Below are 22,204 nucleotides of genomic sequence, written 5' to 3' on the forward strand. Positions count from 1 at the left end.
GAAAAGCTATTGCTTTCTTAGACTTGAATTCACTGTGCTGGCAAGGAGCAACAACCAACTAGAGAAAAACCAACTGCAACTGCATTTAGCAAAATAAAAAAGCATTACAGAACTGCATTTGAAATTGCAGTTTTAATGTCATACTATCCCCACCTCTTGCAAGTCATGTCTAACCCACAGTACTGATTAGGACGACATCTCAGAATATAAAAATAAAGCATCCCATTAGATAGATACCAAGACAATTTTAATGACAAAAATATGGAGGTATTAAGAGGTTCTTTTTCTGTGTGCAGCATCTGCTATTAGTCAAGGCAGTGATCTTCTCTGGATTCAAAATGTGCAAATCTGAGGTCTTCTATGTCCCCAAGGCAGAGAAGGTTGGAACTGGATGATCTCTAAGGTCTCTTCCAACCCAAATCATTCTTTGATCCTGTAAGTATCATAAATCAAGGATTTATCCCAGCCAGACTCCCTTACTAGTGCTGAAAAAAATTCATAGTTTGAACTGTTAAGCCTCTCCATGTGAATCGGTACATATTTTAAAAGAAAAAAAAAAAAGCTGCAACTCATCCTATCTTGCAGTCATATGATGGCTCTGCACTTCAAACATTCACAGCAGGCTTTATAATAGGACCCACATTAAACAACAATTAAAATTAAACAATTAAACAATTTCATGGCAGATGCTTCCACATTCTTCACAGGCTGCATTAAATTTGCTGTGATGTAAAAGCTGGAAAGTTCTTCATTCAGTCCAGAGTCTGACACTTAAGTGGCCACCAGTCACTGACTAATAATACCAAGCAAAGTAGGTCTGCTTTTTGATGTTTAAACATACAGCACAAGATATGCCCAAAATCAGAAGCTTTTGTGCAGTTGCGCTCTTGATAGTTAAATTCACTTTCTAAAGTCTAATGATAAACTCCCTGTGCTTCTTCCCCGGTCTGCTACAGCAGCTCTTGCTCATCATCTTCAGAGCCCGAGGGTCCTTGTCGTACCTCTTCATACCATTTGTTTGTGAGAGTTTTCATCTGTATGCGCCCATGATGCAAGTCCTAAGGCACAAGAAAACATTATCACTGAGCTACAACACAAGTTGTTTGTCAGAGAGCAAAACAGAATGATGAGTTAAGTGTACTCCTCATGAAATAATCTGCTTGTGGTCTCCAAGTGTACAAAACATGTCAAATGCTCAATCAGTCATTAATTACTTCCAGGGATGATACTTTGAGAGATTTTTGTTTTCTACACAGTCTTCCTCTGTGGATTTCAACAATTACAGAGTTGTCTAGAAGGCAATGTTTTTGAATCTCACTCCTCTCAACATTTCTCAGAGACAGCAGGAAGCTTGTGACCTGCTTTTGCAATTCACATACTTTTCTACCATTTGGTTGCAGTCTTGACAGCAGCCTGTGTTTTTCGCTACCACTTACAAATCAAATGGCATTTCTTGATTTCTTGATTCATTCCTTGTTTTGCAAAATAAAAAAAAATTAAAACCCTTCTGCTTTTGTGGAAAAGTGCTCAAAGAGTTCTTTTGAAACTACAAAGTATCAGAAAAATTATGTGTTTGAACAGACTAGGAAAATGGAATATACATACACAAAGTCTTTAATCTCACAGCAAAAATGTTTAATTCAAATTGGAGAGGAAAAAGTGAATTATGTAGCCAAGGAATATCAGGTGTCTGAGGCCTGGAGTGAAAATAGCATAGTATTCACACCTCTCAGAGCTACTCAGTGTTAAGCTGTGTGTTCAGCCAGGTGTCATTTTGCATTTGCAGCTTCAGACTCTTCATGCCATAGTGAAGAAATATTAAAAAAAAAAAATATATGAAGGTTGTGATTTCACAGAATGGCCAATTTTTAGCCATAGTTCCAAGCAAAAAGCTGTGCTAGGCAGAAAATTCCATTTAATCCAACCAGCAATTGTGCAGTGCAGCTTTTAATTACAGCTACTCTACATATGCACAAGTAAGGCATTAGATGGCTCACTACCCCTTGTGTAAAAGTTGTATAGTTGTACTATGACCCCTGAATGTTACAGAGTGAAATGAGAGCCACCTCTACCACAGTTTTGCTTCAAGAAAACAAGACAGACTTACTTCTTGTGTGAGTCTTCTGGTGAAAAAAGGATTCAAATACTTAGCATCAAGCCACATAAACCCTTTGAGGTCCTGGCGTTTTATGTACTGGGCTTCATATTCCTCCTCTGTGAGCTCTGATAAATGCTCGGATTCTATGGTATTTCCCTAGAAACATCACAAATATTGCAATAACCTGAGAAAAAAAAGTTATTTCCTCCAACTTGCTTCACCACCTTCCGCTGTCTCCTTTTTCACAGTCAATTCCCATGCTAGAACAAAATGGAAATAATCACCTCAGCCTACCAGGGCTTACAGCTGCATTAATCTGTCCAGCTGTTGATTCCCAGAGTCACTTACCTTCCTTTTTCATGCCAAAAGACTTAAAACACTCCATAGTTTTGTACTGTTGCTATTGCTAAGGGATTTCTAGTGTGTAAGCTTCCTCGTATGATTTAGGTAATGAGCACATATAGCAAACAACACTTTTGTGTCATCGTCTCACTGAAAAAAAAAAAAAGCCCTATATCAGAGCACACCAAGCTACCTGCACTCTTCCTACACACACTCGCCTGCATAGACAAAGTAAGCTAATTCTGAAGACTGAAAACATTATAAAGCCTCATTCCAAGAGAAGTTGTTTTTCAGATCCACAGAACAATTCTCTGCATGCACTGTTTTATGGCTTGGGACCAAAAGAGGAAAATGCTTCATGATACTTCATGTACTCCTGTTTTCAACCGATGAGTTTTCAGACTGGACATTAGTTTTCTTCAGTATTTCTAATTATTTTAAAGCCAGAATCTGCCTTAAAATAAAACCCAGTCACAGTGGTGCCGTTGTTACCAACTTATTGAGGCCTTTGCTTTGACTTTTTCAAAATCTGCCTTCTATTATTAATTACTGACTCACAATATACTAGCTCCTTTCTGTCTGTGACTCAATCTATCCTGTAACATTTGCCTTATGTTTTAAGGTTACTTTCATTTGTATGGGTTCATTTATAATTAAAATGAGTTGAGAGACAAAGCTTCTCACCTCTGTCTAAGCAGTTACTTGTGTACATGCTAACCAAGCTCTTTGGGATACTTTAAATCCTATTTGGCTTTCACGCTTCCACTAATTTCGTTTTACTTTTTAGTGAAAAAAAATCATACTAGTCTTCTTTGAAAATGAAAAAAAATAATTGTCTGAATAAAACAACAACATACCATTTTCTCTGTCTTGCTAAGATTAATGTCCTTTTTGTTCCTCTTGCGTGCTTTGGAGTCTTCAATGTCAATCAGTCTGATAAGGGGCATAGTTCCTCCTCCCAGCAGCAACACTGTGAACAGCACTATGATGATTGTAGTTGTTCCAATGAGCTGACGCTTCTCTATTGGTTCCAAGCCCAAATGGAGGCTGAGTGCATAGGGAATTGCACCACGTAAACCTGCAGAGAGAACAATAAATCGGTGAAGAGTGAATCAGCACCAGTGTTGGTCCCTAGCACTCTTAACAGGAATCCTCCACTTTCATGATTATGATCCTATTCTGTGCTCATTTATCTATTACTTGGTTATAATCTTAAAATGAATCATATGTACTGCTTTTCAAACTGAGCTGTTTGATTTTTAGAAAACTAGATTCTTTGAAGAAAAGTTTTATTTGGGATCTATACTGCATTGTTTTCCTAAACAAAAGGGAAAGAGAACGTATCAGTTGCACTTGGGTTTGAGAACGGTGCAAGTTTTAAGTTTTCCATGGATGGAAAACCAGTTCCTCCCAAACCTGCCCACACAAGGAAAGAGAGATAAAACATTTTTTCCAGTCCTTCACAGTTTAAGTTGTAACTTACCACTAAACCACATGATAAACATCATTTTAGGGGTGATTTTATGATCACGGAAAAAGTTGAGTAGGTAGGAAAGGGGGAAAATATTCACTGCTCTACCAAACAGAACAAGTACCTGAAAAACAAAAACCAAAGCAAAAGACCACTTGATGTGTTATGGTCACATAGGCCCAAATTGCATTTCATTTAGCTTGTACCAGCTAACAGTAATACACCCTTCCCACCCATAAGTCTCATAAATAGGTGAGCTGCTAAATCAACCAAAAAATCCCCACAAACTTGTCAGCATCAGTTAATTTAAACATTTTGCCTGCTTAACTGAATTTAAACCAGACTCGTCACTGACCAGACTCTATTTTACTTCTGATAAACAAATGAAATCCAGAAGGCATTCCAGGGAGACCAAGAATTATTTTGGGTATGTTTCCTGCAGTTCAGTTCCTTTAATTGTTCTTTTGGCACAGCTGCTAACAGCCAAAGCAATGTTTCTATCGCCTCCCATGGACCAGTTCCTCATTGAAAAAGGCCAGAAGCCAAATAAATAGCATGCAGTTCAGTTTCCTAGCCCTTTACTGGATATGGCTGTAAAATACACCAAACATCTAAGCAACTAAAAGTACTGTTGCTTTAACGACAGATAATCAGTGAATACAGTGAAAATTAACTCAGAAAAACAATTACTCACAATGGTGCTACTTTGTAAACTCTACAACAAGCATACCTTGACAAGGTAAATATACTAGAATTAGTCAGCAGGATTCTTGAAGGCCTCTGCTGTTTTCCTTTATGAATCACCCCAAAATTAGTCAATTTGCATTATGGCTGTGAAGGCAGTGCTAGAAGGAAGTGTCACACCTTAGATATATATTAGGTAAGGAAGTTGGGTACATATGTGTAATGCGGTGAGAGCAGTTCTCCATGCTGATAAAATTATCTGTAGATTGTAGAAAACAATTCTTTCCTTGGACCATGAGCTAAAACAAACTAGTGTGCATTGAGGTACATGACTAGAAATTTCCCTCTTTACAACCTGCAAAGAGAATGCATTTTTTGTGTTTCAGTTAAATAATTACAGTAGCAAAATATGTAGATAAGTTCCATGTGAAACAAAAGCTACACTGAAATACAAAATGAAGGAATTGAGAATAGAATAAAAGAATGAGCAGACATTAAAGAAGTTTTGAGAAAGTACTCCCTCTGAAGAAGGAGAGCTTTTTCATCGTGTCACTTCTTCACAGAGTGAAGAAGTAGTGCATGGACTAAATTCACACAAATCCTTCATGATGCTAAAAATGCATAGGAACCGCAGGATTGTTTTCCTGAGGGAAATGACTTCTGAGATTATCTTAATAAAGCAAAATAAGCAAGGTTCTTTTCCTTATTAGTGTTTCAAAATAACAGTAAACTGGAATCCTTTAAATCAGGCTGATGTATGCATACACCACAGCACTAAGAACAGAAAGAGGAAGTTCATGCTTATCAGTAAGAACTAACTCCGTGCAACAAATACAATTATAATAGTATCTTTCATTTAAAAAAAACTATAAAATCTAACAAATAGCTTAAAATATTTTAAGTGCAAGGTTTTATTTTTCTCCACAAACACCACAGAAAAATACCTAGACATTTTTGAAAGAAATACCTACTATGCACCAGATGACGAAGGACATCTCAAACTTGTGAGGAAAACTAAAAATAGATAGGCCAAGAAATGCAAAAACACACGTTTCTGAAAAAGAGAAGTCACATTTTAAATATACAATTCTGTGAAACCTTTTGTATTCCCATTATAAGTTACTATATACAGAGCATAAAATAAATATTTTCTGACTTTCCAATGCACACACACACAAAAAAAAAAAGGGAGTCTTTTTGCAGAGGAACATGGGAGTCAGAGACCTCTCCTTGGCTATCAGCCTTGCTGCAATCTTAGCAGGTACCTGCAGAATGGGAGGTGAAGATTTACTGGATGTTTTATCCAGTACGTCAAGAAAGGTGATTTTTGACTGCCTTCCAGCATCTACTACTAAGAAGCTTTCTCTTAAAGACATGTACCGCTAACACATGAAAGGCAGGAGGAAAACTCATCTCTCCTGCTCCCTTTGGAATCACCGTTTTAAGCAAATCAATTTTTAAACTATATTAGATATACCATATGTAGCACGTACCACACATGAAAGCAACGGTTCTCAGTGTCTGCTGCATTAATATCTGTGTAACAGGGGAGAGGTTATGGTGTGTATAGTGGGACATCACAATGCCAGAGAATAGGATTGCCATGATACCTGTAAATAAAATGCAGTAATCAAATACAGATTAAGTTGTAAACTTCTACTTATGTTGAATAGCTAATACCTATGAAAGCTTCAGTTATCTTTTCTATGCATCTGTAACATTTAATGAGACATGTTTCCCTAAAGTAAGGCAAGGTCAAAAGTAGGAGCACTGGTTAAATGAGAAAACATTAAAAAACAAACAATAACAAAATAGAGACCCTCTTAGACACAAGTAACAAATACTCAAACTTATCAGAGAAATCTGCAAATAATTGCTTTACTACTCACCTGAGAGTGAGATACCTTCTGCAAGTCCATAAGGAAGGTAAGCAAAGATAATCATCATCCCAAACTCTAAAGAGGGCGTCTTTCTTAGATCAATGTGCTTTAGCACGTGCACACAACAGTGTTATGGAAAAGGTAAGCAAAAATTTTTCTTTATATATATTTTTTAAATTTATATCATTCCATTATAAAACAGCGGGGTGCTTAATGTACTTATCTGCTGAATAGCTAACAAAGCCAACAAGTTGCCCCATGACTCAAGCATGTAAAGATTAATAGTTTCTTACAAGGAGTGTTTTTGATAGAACCTACAGCTCGTAGAAGTCTATCAGAATGGACAGACCTAGAAAAGTTCTGCTACTATGCTACCAATACAGTATTGACAACAGCATGCCAAACATCCAGAAGGAACCTTTCTCTACACATTCAGTCTTTGAAATTTCTTCTAGACTACTGTAAATGTACCACAGAGAACTGTTAAGTAGTAAAACAGAGAACTGTTAAGTAGTAAAGGCTTTCCAAAAAACAGAGTAGAGGTATGAAATAAAGTAAAATAGTAAGGAAGTTTTTTTGTCCTTTTTTTTTAACTTCATAATATCCTTTTGATATATGAAGTATTTAAAACTTACATTTGTAAGTCAGAAGTGTGGACATTAGTCTAGGGCTGCAAATTTGGCTTCGTGTTATCTGCACTAAAATTCAGCGGCTAACACAGCTGTGACATGGATGTTCACAGGAAGAATATAGTCATGAACCAGCAACAACCTTCAATTGTGTTTATTTGCTGGCAACTACTAAGAGATTTCTTTTGCTACATTGAAATTTTGCACATCTGTGGGGAATCTAATATTCTGAGGCACAAACCTATAATAAGGCAAATGGGCTGCTTTTTCTTTTCTCTTGGTATCATTTCTGTATCAGTGAAAGAAATATTAAACATCTGTCATCCTCTTTTGTTGTGATTTAAGGAGTAGTTTAAAACTTCATGGAATCAGGCCAGAGAACCAAAAGAAGAAACGTATCTGTATTTAATCAGACACTCTGTTCTTGTTATTTACAAACAAAGCGCTTAACAATGTCTTCCAAATGACATGAGTAGCTGTTGCACGAGCCTAGAAAAGAAAGTTACCTACAGTGAATGCAGCGTTATCATTAAAGCAAGCTCTCAACAGGAGTGCCCAACTTAAATAAACATCACTCCTAGTTTCAGCAGAGAAGGTTCTGGGTTATTTGGCAACCAGTTCATGCAAGTGGAAAGAGCAAAATAAAACTCAACATTAAACCAAATAGAACAGTATTCATCTTCAGCTAACTGAATACATACAGACAAGTGAGCTGGTCTGACTCAAAAACCATTGGGAAAAGGAGCATTTTTATTTTTAACTAACTGTTTTACATATGTAAATGAGGAGCCACATTCGTTTCAATACTGAAACTGAATTAAATTACTTTGAATTTACAAAACTGTGACCATATTTTATTATACTCCACATGCTGCACATAATATAAGCTACAATACAGCATTTCAGATCTTAATTATGTTCATAAAAATCTAACGCAACTTCTTAATGTTCATACCCATGCTCAATAATGTAAGAATAAAATAAGCATGAGAAATCCTCAACCAAAAAAGCAGTCTTTATTAAGAAGTATCCCCTAAGGAATGCAGGAGAACACAGGAGAGGAAATACTATTTGAATGTTGGAGTTCATCAATTTATGTGCGTGTTAAAAAAGGATATCAATGCAGAAATAAGGCCAGTAAGTGTTCCAAGTGCTGCAGAGCCAAAGAACATCTTAAGAAAGTATCCCAGCGCCTGTAGAAAAGTTTGCCATCCACTTACATCTGACATATTTTCTCTTGTCAAACCTTCTGCAGTGCTGGATATAATAAAAAAAATAATAATAATACAAAAGAAGTAGTTGTAAATTGTAAGCCTCGACTCAAAAGAAAAGCCAAACAGCTTTTGGGAATAACAAAAAAGGCTTTATTTCTTTGTTGCTACCACTCTTAAAAGGCTTTTACTGTGATACACATAGCAAGAGGAATGTCAAAAGATGTTACTTCAAATCTTACTGTAATCCCCAAAGGGAAAGCTACTTCTGAAAATCCAGAATTGCTCTCCTTAAGAATTCTCAGATTGGTGTAAACAGGCCATGACAATGCCCAATATTACAAAACAGTTTTCAAACTATGAAAGCACATTTTGCCACAGTAGAAACTTTAGGTATGAAAGAGAAAAGAAAAAGACAGATCACGTGATCCTCAGAGAAGAAAAATGAGCAGGGAGAACTCTCATCAAATACTTAGGTGTGAATAAGAGTCAAGAAGGTCACTGGAGGAAAACAAAGAACCACTTAAGAGGAAAGATATGAAATGTCTTTGAATTTCAGGAATATTTTTCATAGACTTTCATAAAATCATCAATAAAAAGATGCGGTTCCATTTGACTGCTCTTAGTCTTCCATAAAGAGACCATGGCCATATTTAAAGCTATTAGTTCATTGAAAAAAGACTGCCCTCCTCCTGTCACTACTTGCCCTTATAAAAAGTCTGTCCCAAGCTTTCCTCAGTCTCTTCAGGCACTGTAAGACTGCTATAAGGTCCCCCCCAAAGCCTTCTCTCCTCCAGGCTGAAGAGCCCCAACTCTCTCAGCCTGTTCTCACAGGAGAGGTGCTCCAGCCCTGTGATCATCTTTGTGACCCTCCTCTGGACCCTCTTCAAAAGCTCTATGTCCTTCTTGTGTTGGGGGCTCCAGAACTGGATGCAGTACTCAAGATGGGATCTCACAAGAGCAGAGTTAAGGGGCAGAATCATCTCCCTTGACCTGCTGTCATGCTTCTCTTAATGCAACTCAGGATACAGTTGGCTTTCTGGGTTGCAAGCAAACATTGCTGGCTCATGTTGAGTCTTTCATCAGCTGACACTCCAAAATCCCTCTCTTCAGGGCTGCTCTCAAGCCATTCTCTGCCCAGCCTGTATTTGTGCTTCGGATTGCCCCAACTCAGGTGTGGGACCTTGCACATGGCCTTGTAGAACTTCATAACGTTGGCAAGTGCCCACCTTTCAAGCCCATCCAGGATCCTCTGGATGGCATCCCTTCCCTCTAGTGTGTCAACCACACTGCTCAGTTTGGCATCATCTGCAAACTTGCTGAGGGTGCACTTGATCCCACTGTCCCTATAACCTACAAAGACGTTAAATAGCATCAGTCCCTGAGGAACACCACTCATCACCAGTCTCTCCTCTACGCTGAGCTGTTGACCTCAACTCTCTGAGTGTAACCACCATGGGTAAAGGATAAATAATTCCCTCTTTCTCTGAGAACTCCAACGCATATGAAATTAAGTTCCTACTGCATGGATGTTAATGTAAGCCTACAGATTGAAATGTGATTCTGGATAGAAGCCAATGATAAAGGAGATACAGCTGAAAGTTTGGCAAGATAAATATTTTCTGAGCAAGCCTGAAAGGACCCACAGTAGCTTTCTGTTGTCAAGACCCTAAGATGGAATGATAGCTGATAAACTTGCAGTTAAAAACAGTTATCTGGGGTCAATTTGATGAGGCATTGAAGGAGTTGCAAAAAGACAGCCATTTGTTTTCTTCTGCCTATGCAGTCTGTGTGACAGATTTCTTTTAGCGCAAAAAAAAAAAAAAAAACAAACAAACAAACAAAAAAAAAAACCACAGCATTATACCAAAAACACATTATTTGTTCCAAAAGCAGATGGAAGAATTCCCATGTATCTCAATATCCAATTAAGAGCAAAAAGAGTGGCTGTTGTTTCCATATACCTGTAGCACATTTGAAAATGCACTTACTTGGTCAAGACGATAGAGACTGCATCATTGAGAATGCTTTCTCCAAAAACCAGCATGTTAAGTACAGGATCCACATTGAGGGCATTAAAAATGGCAATAGTAGCCACAGGATCAACTGCAGATATTAAAGAGCCGAATGCAAAACTGGGAGAACATAAAACAACAAAAAAGAAAAGTTGATGAAAAAAAGGTATCTAATAAGATTACATTAACAGTTAGTAACAAATACGTCTCAATGTTTACACATAATGAAAAGTCATGCTTTCTTCCCAGTTTTTTGAAGTGGCAAAAGAGATTATTTTCTTTTTCAAAGGGAAAAGTTGTTGTCCAGATGGAAGTTTGAGAAATACATTATCTCCGAGCTCTCAACAAGTACCAATGCCTTACTACAACTAAGTTTGAAAAAACAAGACACTACCTAAACCATATATCATATATGCATAGTGTTACTCAGCTTAGGAGTATTAAAAAGCAACATCTAAATGGAATAACTGCAAGATAGACAATGCAGAGGCAATGGGACTGCTTAGCTGCACAAAAAACATTGGTACCAGTAACGAAGGTTTCTGTTGTTTGTGCATGTTTTACTTGTCTCATTTCCTACCTGCTATTTGACTTAATTATAGATTTTAACCAAAAACTCTTGTACTTGGCTTAACAATGAATACAGGAACAAAATAAGTAATTAATACAGGAATGAACTCTAATTAAGTGTAGGAAGGTATGAACTCACAGATTTTTTTTGCCAACTCCTTGATAAATCTATACTATTGATACTGAAAAACTCATTATCCCTTTTGAGACCCTGTTTGGACAAGGAAGTTCCTTTTTCACATATTATTAATCATGCCAACTAATCAAAGCTTACATATTTTCACTTTAAGGGTTGGTTAAAAAGCAGTACATTTCCTATTTGGAAAACAGGATAATAAATAAGCATAAGAATATTATTTGGAAATAAGAGTATCAGAATAGAGTTTAAAAGCATCTGATTTGTTGGTGTAATACACAATATTGAATATAAGCAATCCAAACTGAAACTGGAAGAGCTGACCAACTACAGTACATTTTCTAGCATTATCTTGATGAGTGCTTAACTTCATATACTGCACCATTTCTCCAAGAGCTTACCTGTCTGTCATGTTGAGTTTATAAATTACATCAGCCTGAAAGAATAGGCAAAATAAAAATAATAAAAAAAATCACAATCAACTGTGTTTTGCTGCTATTTTTACAAATTAAAGTATTAATCAAATCTTAAACTAATCTCAAAAAAAAAAAAACTAATCACACCACAATTACTAATCATAAACCATAAATTATGTTACCTAACACTACCCTGTTACAATTCTGGTCACTCAAAAAAATCAGGAAAGGCCAGATGAAACTGGAACAGATACAAGTAACTAAGGCATTCACAGGAATGGAAATGTGAGAGGCAAAGATAATAGCAAGGACTACTTGGCATAACTGAATGAAGTCTCAGAGAATACATAATTACCTATGCCTGTAGCTAATGAAAGGGGAAACACCAAAGCAGAGAAGTTAAAGAAAGCCGTCAACAGAAGAAAAATAAGCTTAATAGTGGAAATTAGAAGATGGCTGTTACAGAAGGCAGGTTCAGGTACAGCCATCTAATGGGAAGATCAAGTAATTAAAAGAAAGTAAAACTCGGTTCAAGTCTTAATTACTTCTAACATGAAAAACATAAGGAATTATATAGCGCACTGCAATGGGCTGCCCAGGGAGGTGGTGAAGTCACCGACCCGGGAGGTGTTCAAGGAACATTTGGACATTGTGTTGAGGGACATGGTTTAGTGAGAACTATTGGTGAGGGTGGATGGTTGGACTGGGTGATCTTGTGGGTCTTTTCCAACCTTGGTGATTCTATGATTTAGAGGAGGGTTGTTAGAGTTAGGGTAGTATGGTAAGGTCATGGTTGAACTCGATCTTAAAAGGTCTTTTCCAACCTGAGCGATTCTATGATTGTATGATAACATTGCCTCTGTGTTAGCATGACAGCAGAGAAATGGACTTCATGATCCAAGAATTTACTTTCACTGCGTTTGCCTGTTCATGAAAAATGGACTTTCAATAAGTAAGTTGGATAAATGTAAGTGCTTCACAGTAGTTATTCTTACCTGGCCCAGGAAATAAATTCCTCCACCTACTATGAAAGCTGATATTGCTGTGCCAAATACAGAAAATAGTGTGATGGAGCCTATGTTCTGAAAAAAATTGCCCTGGAACACAGTAACAGTAAATAAATTACTGGAAATGAACTGAGGCCAAAGTCATGTTTCATGTTTGTGTGTAAATTAGATTCTGATTCACAGCTGGGTTTCAAAGAGGAAAACTTCACTAGTTCAGTTCCAGCTATCCCAGGACAGGGCATAAATACACACACTATCTGCTCTCTCAAGGACAACCTCCGATATCCCAGGCACCACCTCAGTGTGGTAATGGAACAACAAACCAAATCCTAGACAACCAGTTGAATATTCACAAGCACTTATACACACTGCTCACTTGATAGAGCTGAAAATTAATCCCTCTTTTGTAAAAAGAGCATCTGAAAAAGGCTTTTATACAACCCAATAGCTAGTCCACTTATTAGTTTGCAATTTTGAATAAGAAACATCTTCAGTGACAGTAGCAATTCACATCATTACTATCACCCACAGCTTTCTCCCTCTTCCACAGCACAATTTAAATAGAAAGACAGCACACAGGGCAGGCGTGAGCTGTTCTTGCCAGAACTAGCACTGTGAGGAATGTTCATGGAAACATATTCACTTTTCCCCTTCTTTACATAACCCCAGCAACCCCACCTTTCCCACTTCTGATCCCTTTCCTTCCCAGTGTTCCTTCTTCACATCAGCCCTTATACAGCCCACTGAGGTAAGAAACCTCTTCAACCAAGGAGAACAACTTCTGTGCAATACCTGTCACCTTGCCAATATTAATTTAACATTCTCTGCATTCTGGGTTGAAGAAGCTTAAATTTCATATTCTCAGTTGCCTGATAATGAATATGGTAGAATTTAGTGCAATTGTTCTAGATTTCATTATGACAACTGAAAGCAGAATCTGTTCCAAACAAGACCTCAGCATGTGAGTGTCTGGCAAAGGCTTACCTTGTGCAATGAATAACCAGATTCAAATATAATAGGTGGAAGCAAAAGCAGAAAAAACATATTCGGACGAAACATTTCTTCCTCCTGCAAAACAAAAGTGAAGCATAATTTGAAGGATATCGTGATTATTAAAATAATATTGAACCTTCACAAATACAATATTATTTAAAAAAAAACAAAACTGTTGGAAAATGAAAATTGCATTAACCTTTCTCATTTCTTAGCACAAAATAAAAGGCTGCATAATAGTAAACTATTCCAGGGCTGCTTCTTTAATTACTTTTATCCAGTGATAGAAATCCAGGTGTTACTTGTTTTAACTTACTCTTTTCAAATAAGCTGTGTATAAAGCTGACTACTACTGACAAAGGAGATGTGCTTTTTCAGCACTTTCAGAAAGTATTCCCATTTTACCTCACCTTCTCAACACATTAGGCACTGTCAAGGAACAGTGACCGCTTGACTACTAAATTGATGTAACTACATTATAAGTACAGTTTCATTAGAAAGTGAATCAATAGACAAGAACAAATCAGATCATCATCGTAGTACACATACATGTGAACAGGCTCAAGATATATGCCACTGTTAGAAGTCAGAGGCTTGATTTTTCTTGACAAATGTAATTTATGCCTGTAGTTTAGTGGTACTATTGCAATTCCCTTTTGTCATCAGAATGATGTAAATGAAACCTAACATGAAGTAAGATGGTATTTTCGGTAACCTCATTCTCTGTCATCCACCTCACCACTTGGCTAACATTGCTTTATGGAGTTATTCTGCTAAAGTGGCATGGTTTTTCTTTCTGCTGTCAGAGTAAGAAGGCAGCTGATTTTAGTGCCTCCCTTTACTCATCAGGTTTCCTCCTGGTCCACTCAGTTCTGAATATAGCAGAACTTGTCACTTCTACAAGCAGCAATTAACTTGTTTAAATCCAGGTTAAGTAGCTGATTGATTCTTCTGTTAAAACACTAGCTTTCAAAAAAGCAGCACTCATCTCTTACAAATCTCATTCATATATGTACCAGACATAATAACCCTTGGGGAACTTAGAAAATAAAACTCATCCACTGTACTAAAATGCTCTAGTCCATTACTCTGCATGCACACACTGTTTTTGTTAATTCAGTAACCATAATAGGCTTAAGAAACAAAAACAAAACAACTCCTTCTCCCCCCTTTCTCCCCCCCCCCAAAAAATAACAACCCAAGACATCCTCATTCCTGATAATTAAACGCTCCTAACAGCAAAGGACAAAGAGGAGACAAATGATGAACTAATTCATCAAAAATGCAAAGTAGAGAGAACATGGAAGTAAAACATGAGGACTACCATTACCAGTCATATTAGCTATTAAGAGTCAACAGCAAACATGATGAATCTTTTCATCATAATGCAATCAAAAAATTGCATTAAGAAGTTCTTAGGGCAGGGATATGATCTGCAAAATGCATTTTACATAGATACAGCCTGCAGTTATTTCCATATCAAATATTATCAAAATAATATATCAAATCATATCAATAATTCTGTTAAAATTTAAAATAATAATAGATTATATAAAAGGTGATAATTGCTGGTTGTTTAATACAGTTAAAAGTAATTTAAATAAGGTAACAATAATGTCATCTGTAACCCGTTACCTTAGCTGATGAAACAAGTAACTAGTTGCAGCATACCCATTGCTTCTACAGATCAGAGCTGACCAGAAATAACTAGGTAATCACTGGCTACGATCAACACTCCCTGTGCTTGTAGAAACAGCGCTCGAAGGAGAGCACACCTTGAGCTTCCTTTTTCCTTCCTATGTATGTGACCTCCTTCAAATTATGTTATTCAACCAAAACAAAGTTATTTTAAAATGCTGCATTTCTGGATGTTTAACTGCTTTTCTATTTTAAGCCAAATCTAGCTGGCACAAATTAGGAATTAAACCACATTAACTACTGCACCAGCCGTTGCTTGTAGTGAGTAAACATGTAAAAATGAAATATCACAGTGTGCTTCCTGAATCATTTAATTGCTTAAATGAATGTTCATCGATGATGTGGATAAACCACAGGTGGCGAAACTCTTGTTTCACTATAGACTATCTCTTGGAGAGGCTTCTGCCAGGATCCTGGCTCCCTGGGGAAGCCCCTGTAGCTCCACACAGACACAAGGAAGACCTCATAGCATCATACATCAAGTCAGGTTGGAAGTGACCTCTGGAGGTCTATAATCCAAGCAGGGCCAACTCTAATCAACTTGGGGTACCGCAGGCTTTATCCAGCCAAATTCTCCAAAACTAACTCCCTAAAGATGAAAAGAACTACGTCTAGTCAATAAGTATATATAACCGAACTGAAGATTTTTTCCTACTATCTCTAGTTCCATAATACAAGATGTGCAGTATCCTCTTTTACAAGGGGGATCTAACAGGGATAGATTTGGTACCATTAAAAGCATTATTTTGGAGGGGAAAAAAAAAAAATGCATTGAAAATAAATAGCAAGATCAAGACATCAAACATTCAGTTGTATTATTATTTTAAAAACTCCAAGTAGAGCATAAAATACTAAATTTCGGAAGCAGCATCAAAAGAAAATAATATTACTAATAGTCTTATATTAAACATTAAAGACTGTTCTGCAATTAAAAATTAACTGCTTCAAATTTACCTTCCAGTTGGCCAGCTTCTGAGCCTCTATGATTTTTATAAAAGCTCCCATAAGGATACCTAAGAAAGAAAGAAGATAATATTCTTAAATAATCACAAAACATATTAATGCTCCCATTAACTCAGTCAACAAGATTTTAAAAGTATAAACAACACAAAACAACAATTCCTTGAGTTAGTTGTTTTCTTCACTGCATTCACTCCGCCACTTTTCTAGTAATAACTGACACGCAGTTGTGCATAATTCAATTACATAATACTGACTGCCCCTGAATTAACACAAAACCAATACAAAAATATCACAGTTACTCACCTAAGGAAACAACAGCTACACTTTCTGGTAAAAAATGAAGTCGGTATTTTATCAGTAAATGCACCAATATGATGCAGATAGCTATGAGAGAATAAAAAAGTAGAAAACTTAGAAGTTATAGCAGAATATAAAATAGACTTTTAAGTAGTATTTCAAAAATACATGCAGAAAATTTTTTCCAGTGATTTAGTAGGAATCCACTGATGGAAATAACCAAAACTTAGGTTTCTGATTCTCGCCAGAGCACTTAAATTAATCCACAAATGACAGAAAATAACAAAGATAATTTTATGTCCTAAAATTTACTTTTTAAGAAATTATTACTACCTTCTGAAGCTGACTCCATTTACAAAAAGTTTTCTCTGAAAATAGATGTGAAAAATGACAGTCGTACAGAATACACTGTTTTAATATCTACCTCTTTTTTAAACATCTCTATATTTTTGGAGTAAAAAAAATATACGCACACATACACATAACTATAATATTATAATGAGATGAAAAGTACCACGATAATAGCAGAATGACAAAGCCTTTGGCTACAGCAAACAAGAACGAGCCCAAATGCAACAGCCACAGAAACAAAGGAAAAGCACTACTTACCTTTGGAAGGCCTCAGGCAGGCAAGGATCTCTGGCAAGAGATACCCTCACCTACACTGTCAAATGAGGGCTGGCAAGGGGTGGATCCTGGCTCCAGCCCTTCCATCACTCAATACATTGCATGCACCTGAGCTCCTCTGGGCTGGCCCTGCCTTCCCACCAGGTGCTCCATCACTGCTTCAGGCCCTGTCTCAGCATCTCCACTACAATAACCCTGATCAAAATTTCAAAGCTACACTCTTCCACATCTGACTCTCTTTAAGGAGATGGACTTTACCCAAATGATTAATCAAAATATTAGAAAAAATTACACCAGAAGGGATATCTCAAGGTCATCTAGTCCATCTTCCTCAACAGTGCTAATTTAAAAATCAAGGAATTTATCCAGGGCATTGTTCAGCCAAGTGGGGAAATCTTCCAAAGCAAAGATGTTGTATCCCCTCTGGATGCTTGTTCCAATTCTTCAGCAGTTTCGTGGCTGCTTCTTGATGTTTTGGACAAATAGGTCTTGTTCTATATTCTTCATTGCTCATGAATAGTAGGGCTATGAGGTGGCAGGATGGGTAACTGCTTAAATATCTGTCAGTACAGAGATCATCCAAGTTCTTACCCAAAACAGTGGATATATTTACCAGTGGGCACTGCTAAAAGTTACAGCAGTATAGGCAAAGGGCCAGTATAAAAAAATAGAAAAAAACATTGGCTTGAAGTTAAAAACTGAAAATTTTTATGTGATGAGGCAGCTACTTATTCAATATTCAGTTCTGTACTATGGTAATGTATTTTATCCATAGGAAATAAAGTCTCCCGTGTGTTGAAACTACCACAATTCTTCTCCCGTTTTAATCAAGTTCAACAAAGTCTGACAAAAAAAATTCCATCTGGTCTGCACATCTACAACATGTGTATTTCATTCTATTCATTAACAAATATTTCAGCAGTGGCCTGAGATATAAACTATTACTGCTTGCACTGGTATTATTATTTATTACTATTACTATACAGCTTTGAATAGATCTGCTTCTGAGTCTACTCCACTTTAGAACATTTTGAAAACTTTTTGATAGCTCACAACACCAGAGGTAACAGTATTGCACACACATTCATTTTCATCCTTCCTACACTCTTAAATGAGAGATTATGAATGGGAAAAACTATGAACAATAAGCTTTCATACTGTTTTCTATTTTGTTCAAGTAATTAATGTATCCTGAGGATGACACTTTCAAGATTCATTAAGCTATTACATGGGCATAAACAGGCTGGAACACAGTCAAAAAAAATCACAGCTCTGTTTTTAAGTCCTAGGAATAAAATTTTATCATGAATGATCCTTTTAAAACCTACAAGGTGCACATATTCAGAAAATCTATTTTAACCTTGCAAGTTTTTTGATCTACTGCATTTTGCTTTGGTTTATCTTTTGTTTTTATTCAAATTCATATATGCCATTGACCATGGGGAAAACATTAATCCTCTCTGAAGACAAACACACACTTCAGAAATAGGTAGATGCTTTCCATTTTTGCTGCAGTTAATAACAGTAATTTGTAGGAGAAAAAAAGAAAGTATTCTTTTTATCTCCAAAATGATTTGAAGTTTTTGCATTGCTATCAACTCCACAGCTGTTTTTTATTTCCCATTTGTACAAGAAAGAGCGATCACTTCGAAGACTACTTAGGAGAAACCAAGTATATATACGCACAAAAGAAAACAGAGTCCTAACTGTCTGTGAAAGTTCCATTATTGTTACAGTTTTGACTACTACATTGCTCTAAGCAGACTGTAGGACAGCTATATTCTACTAAGAAAATGAAAGATGACAGCCTAGGCTTACAGAAAAGTTGGGTGTGTATCTGCCATTCAAAATGCCTGTGTGTGTGTGTGTATAGATAGATAGATAGGATATGTATAAATGTTAACATAATTATGGCAATCTGCAGGTAACCATGCACTTGTAAAAATGTTAGAATCCTAGGAGACAGAAAAAATAGATGCTGACCTTTAGCACATGAGTATGTAAATCCCACAGTACCATATTACTTTACGTAACAAAGTATCTGAGCACAGTCTAGAAATAATCAGACTTGAAATCTCTCCTCAAAAACAGATCCAAGTGTCATAAAGCATTCTGACAGCATCACTCCCATACATGAACACATACCACATACTTGATTAGGAACATGAAGCCAATTAAACATATTGTTTGCACTTTGAGATCAATGTGAAAAGGTCTACAATGGTCCTTTCCATGGGCTTGGGTAGGTCAGTTAGTCAAAGGTATACATACACCCAGCTTTTCTAAATCCCTGTGCCTGAGCAATACTCCATTTCACTGACAGAAAAGCAGAGTAGAAACAGAACAGCATGATTTTTAAAGTCAGCCTATATCCTCCTTTGTAGAGCATGCTTAAGAGTGATTAAAAAACTTTCAGCTCATCATTCACCTAATACAAGAAGACTAAAAAAAATGGTCATTCCACTGGATTGCTCCTCTTGCTGTGCCTGGACTCCAGTCTGAACGGGAAAAATGGGTTTGGCAGGTGTAGGCATCACCAGCTTGGTGGTAGCAGCCAGAGTGGTGCGGAGGGTGACATTGACGACCTCACGGGTTGCGTTGGCAAACCTGTCGGGATGACACAGTAAGCAATTACGCAGCGCCACCACCGAGACTCTGGGCCGCACGTGCCCCTGTGCCCCTCGGGGCCAGCCCCTTCCGCGGGCAATACGTTCCCTCAGCGCCCCGCAGGACCCCACTGCAGGCCCCAGCCCAGGAGACCCGTCCCCGCTGCCCGGCCGCCGCATCACTCACTCCGCCATCTTGCCGCCCGCCGCCTAAAACCACCTTCGCGAGGAGCCGCCCCAAACGCAGCCACTTCCGGGGTTCTCGCCGACGCGCAGACTAGCTAGCATCCCTCCGAACTCTATGGCAGGAAAGGAAGTGATCCGTGGGGATAAGTGTGCGCGTGCGTATGGGGCAGCTGCCCATCCGGGGAGGGAGTGTCACGTGATAGTGAGGCTGGGTTCGCGGGCTACGCCGACGTCCGCTGTCTGTTGCGTAGCGACGCCGTGATGTTGCAGCCCTGAGCTGTACAGTGAGGTCAGTTGCGGGCGGAGTGCCTCGGTGTCCTCGTGTCTCGCGGGGCTGGCGTTGAACTCGGCGCTGTGCTGACACGACCCTGTGGCGCCTCGGCCCTCAGTCGCCATCTTGCAGTGCTCCTTGTACTTCAGCCGCGGGCCCTGGCATCGCAATTGCCCGCCACCTGTTGACCAGTGCCCAGCTGGACCCTGAGCGGGGTCAGTTCCCACAGCCGGCCCCCCTTTATTGTTCAGCATGACACCATAGTATGTGGGACATCCTTTTGGAAAGTTGGGATCAACTATCCTAGCTATGTGGCCCCAGCTCCATGTGCCCCACCATGTGCACAGCAGCGTGAGAAACTGGGAAGTCCTTGCCTCACTGTGCACTGCTCAGCAAGAGCTGAATCGTATCACAGAATTACAGAATGGCCCAGGCTGGAAGGAACCTCAAGGATCATGAATCTCCAACTCCCCCCCCGCCACATGCAGGGCCACTAACCTCCACATTTAATACTAGACCAGGCTGCCCAGGGCCGCATCAGCCTTGAACACCTCCAGGGATGGACGGGGCATCCACAACCTCTCTGGGCAGCTGTTCCAACACCTCACCACTCTCATAGTAAAGAACTTCCCCATGACATCCAACCTAAATCTTCCCTCCCTCAACTTAAAATGATTTCCCTTTGTCCTGCTGTTATCTACCCTTTCAAAGAATTGACTCCCCTCCTGTTTGTAGGCTCCCTTTAGGTATTGAAAGGCTGCAATGAGGTCACCCCGCAGCCTTCTTTTCTCCAGGCTGAACAAGCCTAGCTCCCTCAGCCTGTCTTTGTAGGGGAGGTGGTCCAGCCCCCTGATCATCTTTGTGGGTCTTCTCTGGACCCTCTCCAACAGCTCTCTGTCTTTCTTGTACTGGGGGCTCCAGACCTGGACACAGTACTCCAGATGGGGCCTCACAAGAATTGTTTTTGTTTCTTAAATCTTTAAATGACATGGAAATTCCACCCTTGTTTTATTTTACTGGCCTTGTAGCTATCGTGTGCTTTGAACTGTGAGAGATTGGTGTAGAAAAGGAACACTGCAGATGTAACTCTTCAGGATGTGACCTGAGCTCTACACTTCCCTGCTGGCTTAGGCCAGGGGTGGTCCACAGATTCGTTTTAGTGACCATGTGAAGGATTTAGTAAGAGACTTGCAGGGAAGGAGCCAGGGCAACAGAGGCCAGGGAGCAGAGAGAAACACACACCAGGGCTGAACTTCACCAAAGCTCGGATCTGAAAGAGGGAGGGGTGGGAGTGGGGGAAGAGAAAAAGTTAAAAGAAGAACTGAGAGACAAGGGTCTCAGTGACCTCTGTACAAGGTGGAGCATCCGGTGGCTGAATGGACTAAGGGCCACTTGGTTAGGTGACTGAGTGCAAACAGAAAGTCTGATGAACCCAGAGATGTCATTACTCAGCTTATGTGAACTGTCCCATTTCCATTGAAATCAAGTGTCATCACTCAGAGAAGAGTACCCTGGGTGAGATAGCCATAGGGGAGATCAAATTATAACATATAAAAAGTACTGTTCTAAGAACTGGTGGTTTCATGCCTTCTCCCGTCAGCAGAAAATGTCTCTACTGGCTTGGCCACTGAAAAGGGGACAGTGAGGCTTACTGACACAAACCAAGCACCACTCCACTGTTGTGCTTCTCATGATCTGAGAGTGTGGTCACAGCAGAAAGTAATCAGTTTGGCAGAAGGCCTTTCAACCTGCCACTCACTCGTGGTTTTCTGATGCACAGCCACTGAGCTTCTACTAGTTAATGTGTGTTACAACTGTTTCTTCTAATAGATTGCAAGTATCTCAGAGTTGTTGAAGCATATCAAGGGTGACTGTAAGATAACATAATGTTCGGTTTAAATTCTTAAATTATACAGAATGTCCTAAATCAATAGTTATGTGGAACATAGAAGGCAGACACACATGAGGAAGTGACCAGCTGTAACCTCATGCTGGAGACCTTGGGGAAGGCTCTAATTTATGAGTGAGCACAGGAGTCTATTTATGGGCATAAGACTTTGACCTCTCTTATACTGTCGCACATGCAGGCTGTAAGTTCTAGAGA

General features: G+C 38.6%; 1 protein-coding gene across 3 annotated transcripts; it reads right to left on the reverse strand.

Moving 5' to 3' along the window:
• Positions 1-113: 113 nt before the first annotated feature.
• Positions 114-20,296, reverse strand: SLC9A8 (solute carrier family 9 member A8). 3 transcript variants are annotated; one of them, XM_003214219.4, is made up of 16 exons: positions 19,831-20,046; positions 19,466-19,644; positions 16,417-16,497; positions 16,105-16,163; positions 13,444-13,527; positions 12,448-12,549; positions 11,438-11,472; positions 10,307-10,450; positions 8,223-8,361; positions 6,485-6,590; positions 6,089-6,205; positions 5,567-5,649; positions 3,924-4,035; positions 3,298-3,518; positions 2,108-2,254; positions 114-1,058 (listed from the first exon to the last, which is right to left on the reverse strand). In XM_003214219.4, exons 1-16 carry the CDS (start codon positions 19,836-19,838, stop codon positions 951-953), a joined length of 1,725 nt encoding a protein of 574 aa, XP_003214267.1. In that variant the 5' UTR covers positions 19,839-20,046; the 3' UTR covers positions 114-950. The 3 variants fall into 3 exon arrangements, 2 of the variants coding, with proteins under 2 accessions (XP_003214267.1, XP_031412411.1); XR_795799.3 differs by lacking the exon at positions 114-1,058 and adding an exon at positions 2,447-2,590 and having other exon boundaries at positions 2,115-2,254; positions 19,831-20,295; XM_031556551.1 differs by lacking the exon at positions 2,108-2,254 and having other exon boundaries at positions 19,831-20,296.
• Positions 20,297-22,204: the final 1,908 nt, after the last annotated feature.

Source organism: Meleagris gallopavo, chromosome 22, assembly GCF_000146605.3.
Source record: "Meleagris gallopavo isolate NT-WF06-2002-E0010 breed Aviagen turkey brand Nicholas breeding stock chromosome 22, Turkey_5.1, whole genome shotgun sequence".
In the NCBI taxonomy this organism is placed as follows: Eukaryota; Metazoa; Chordata; class Aves; order Galliformes; family Phasianidae; genus Meleagris; species Meleagris gallopavo.

Excerpts from the sequence above, each read along its gene's own strand:
- SLC9A8 (XM_003214219.4), bottom strand. Across the intron at positions 8,362-10,306 it reads GTCTCTATCGTCTTGACCAA|CACTGCAGAAGGTTTGACAA; the intron begins GTAAGTGCATTT and ends TATTATATCCAG. Across the intron at positions 5,650-6,088 it reads AACCGTTGCTTTCATGTGTG|AAACGTGTGTTTTTGCATTT; the intron begins GTACGTGCTACA and ends TCTCTTTTTCAG.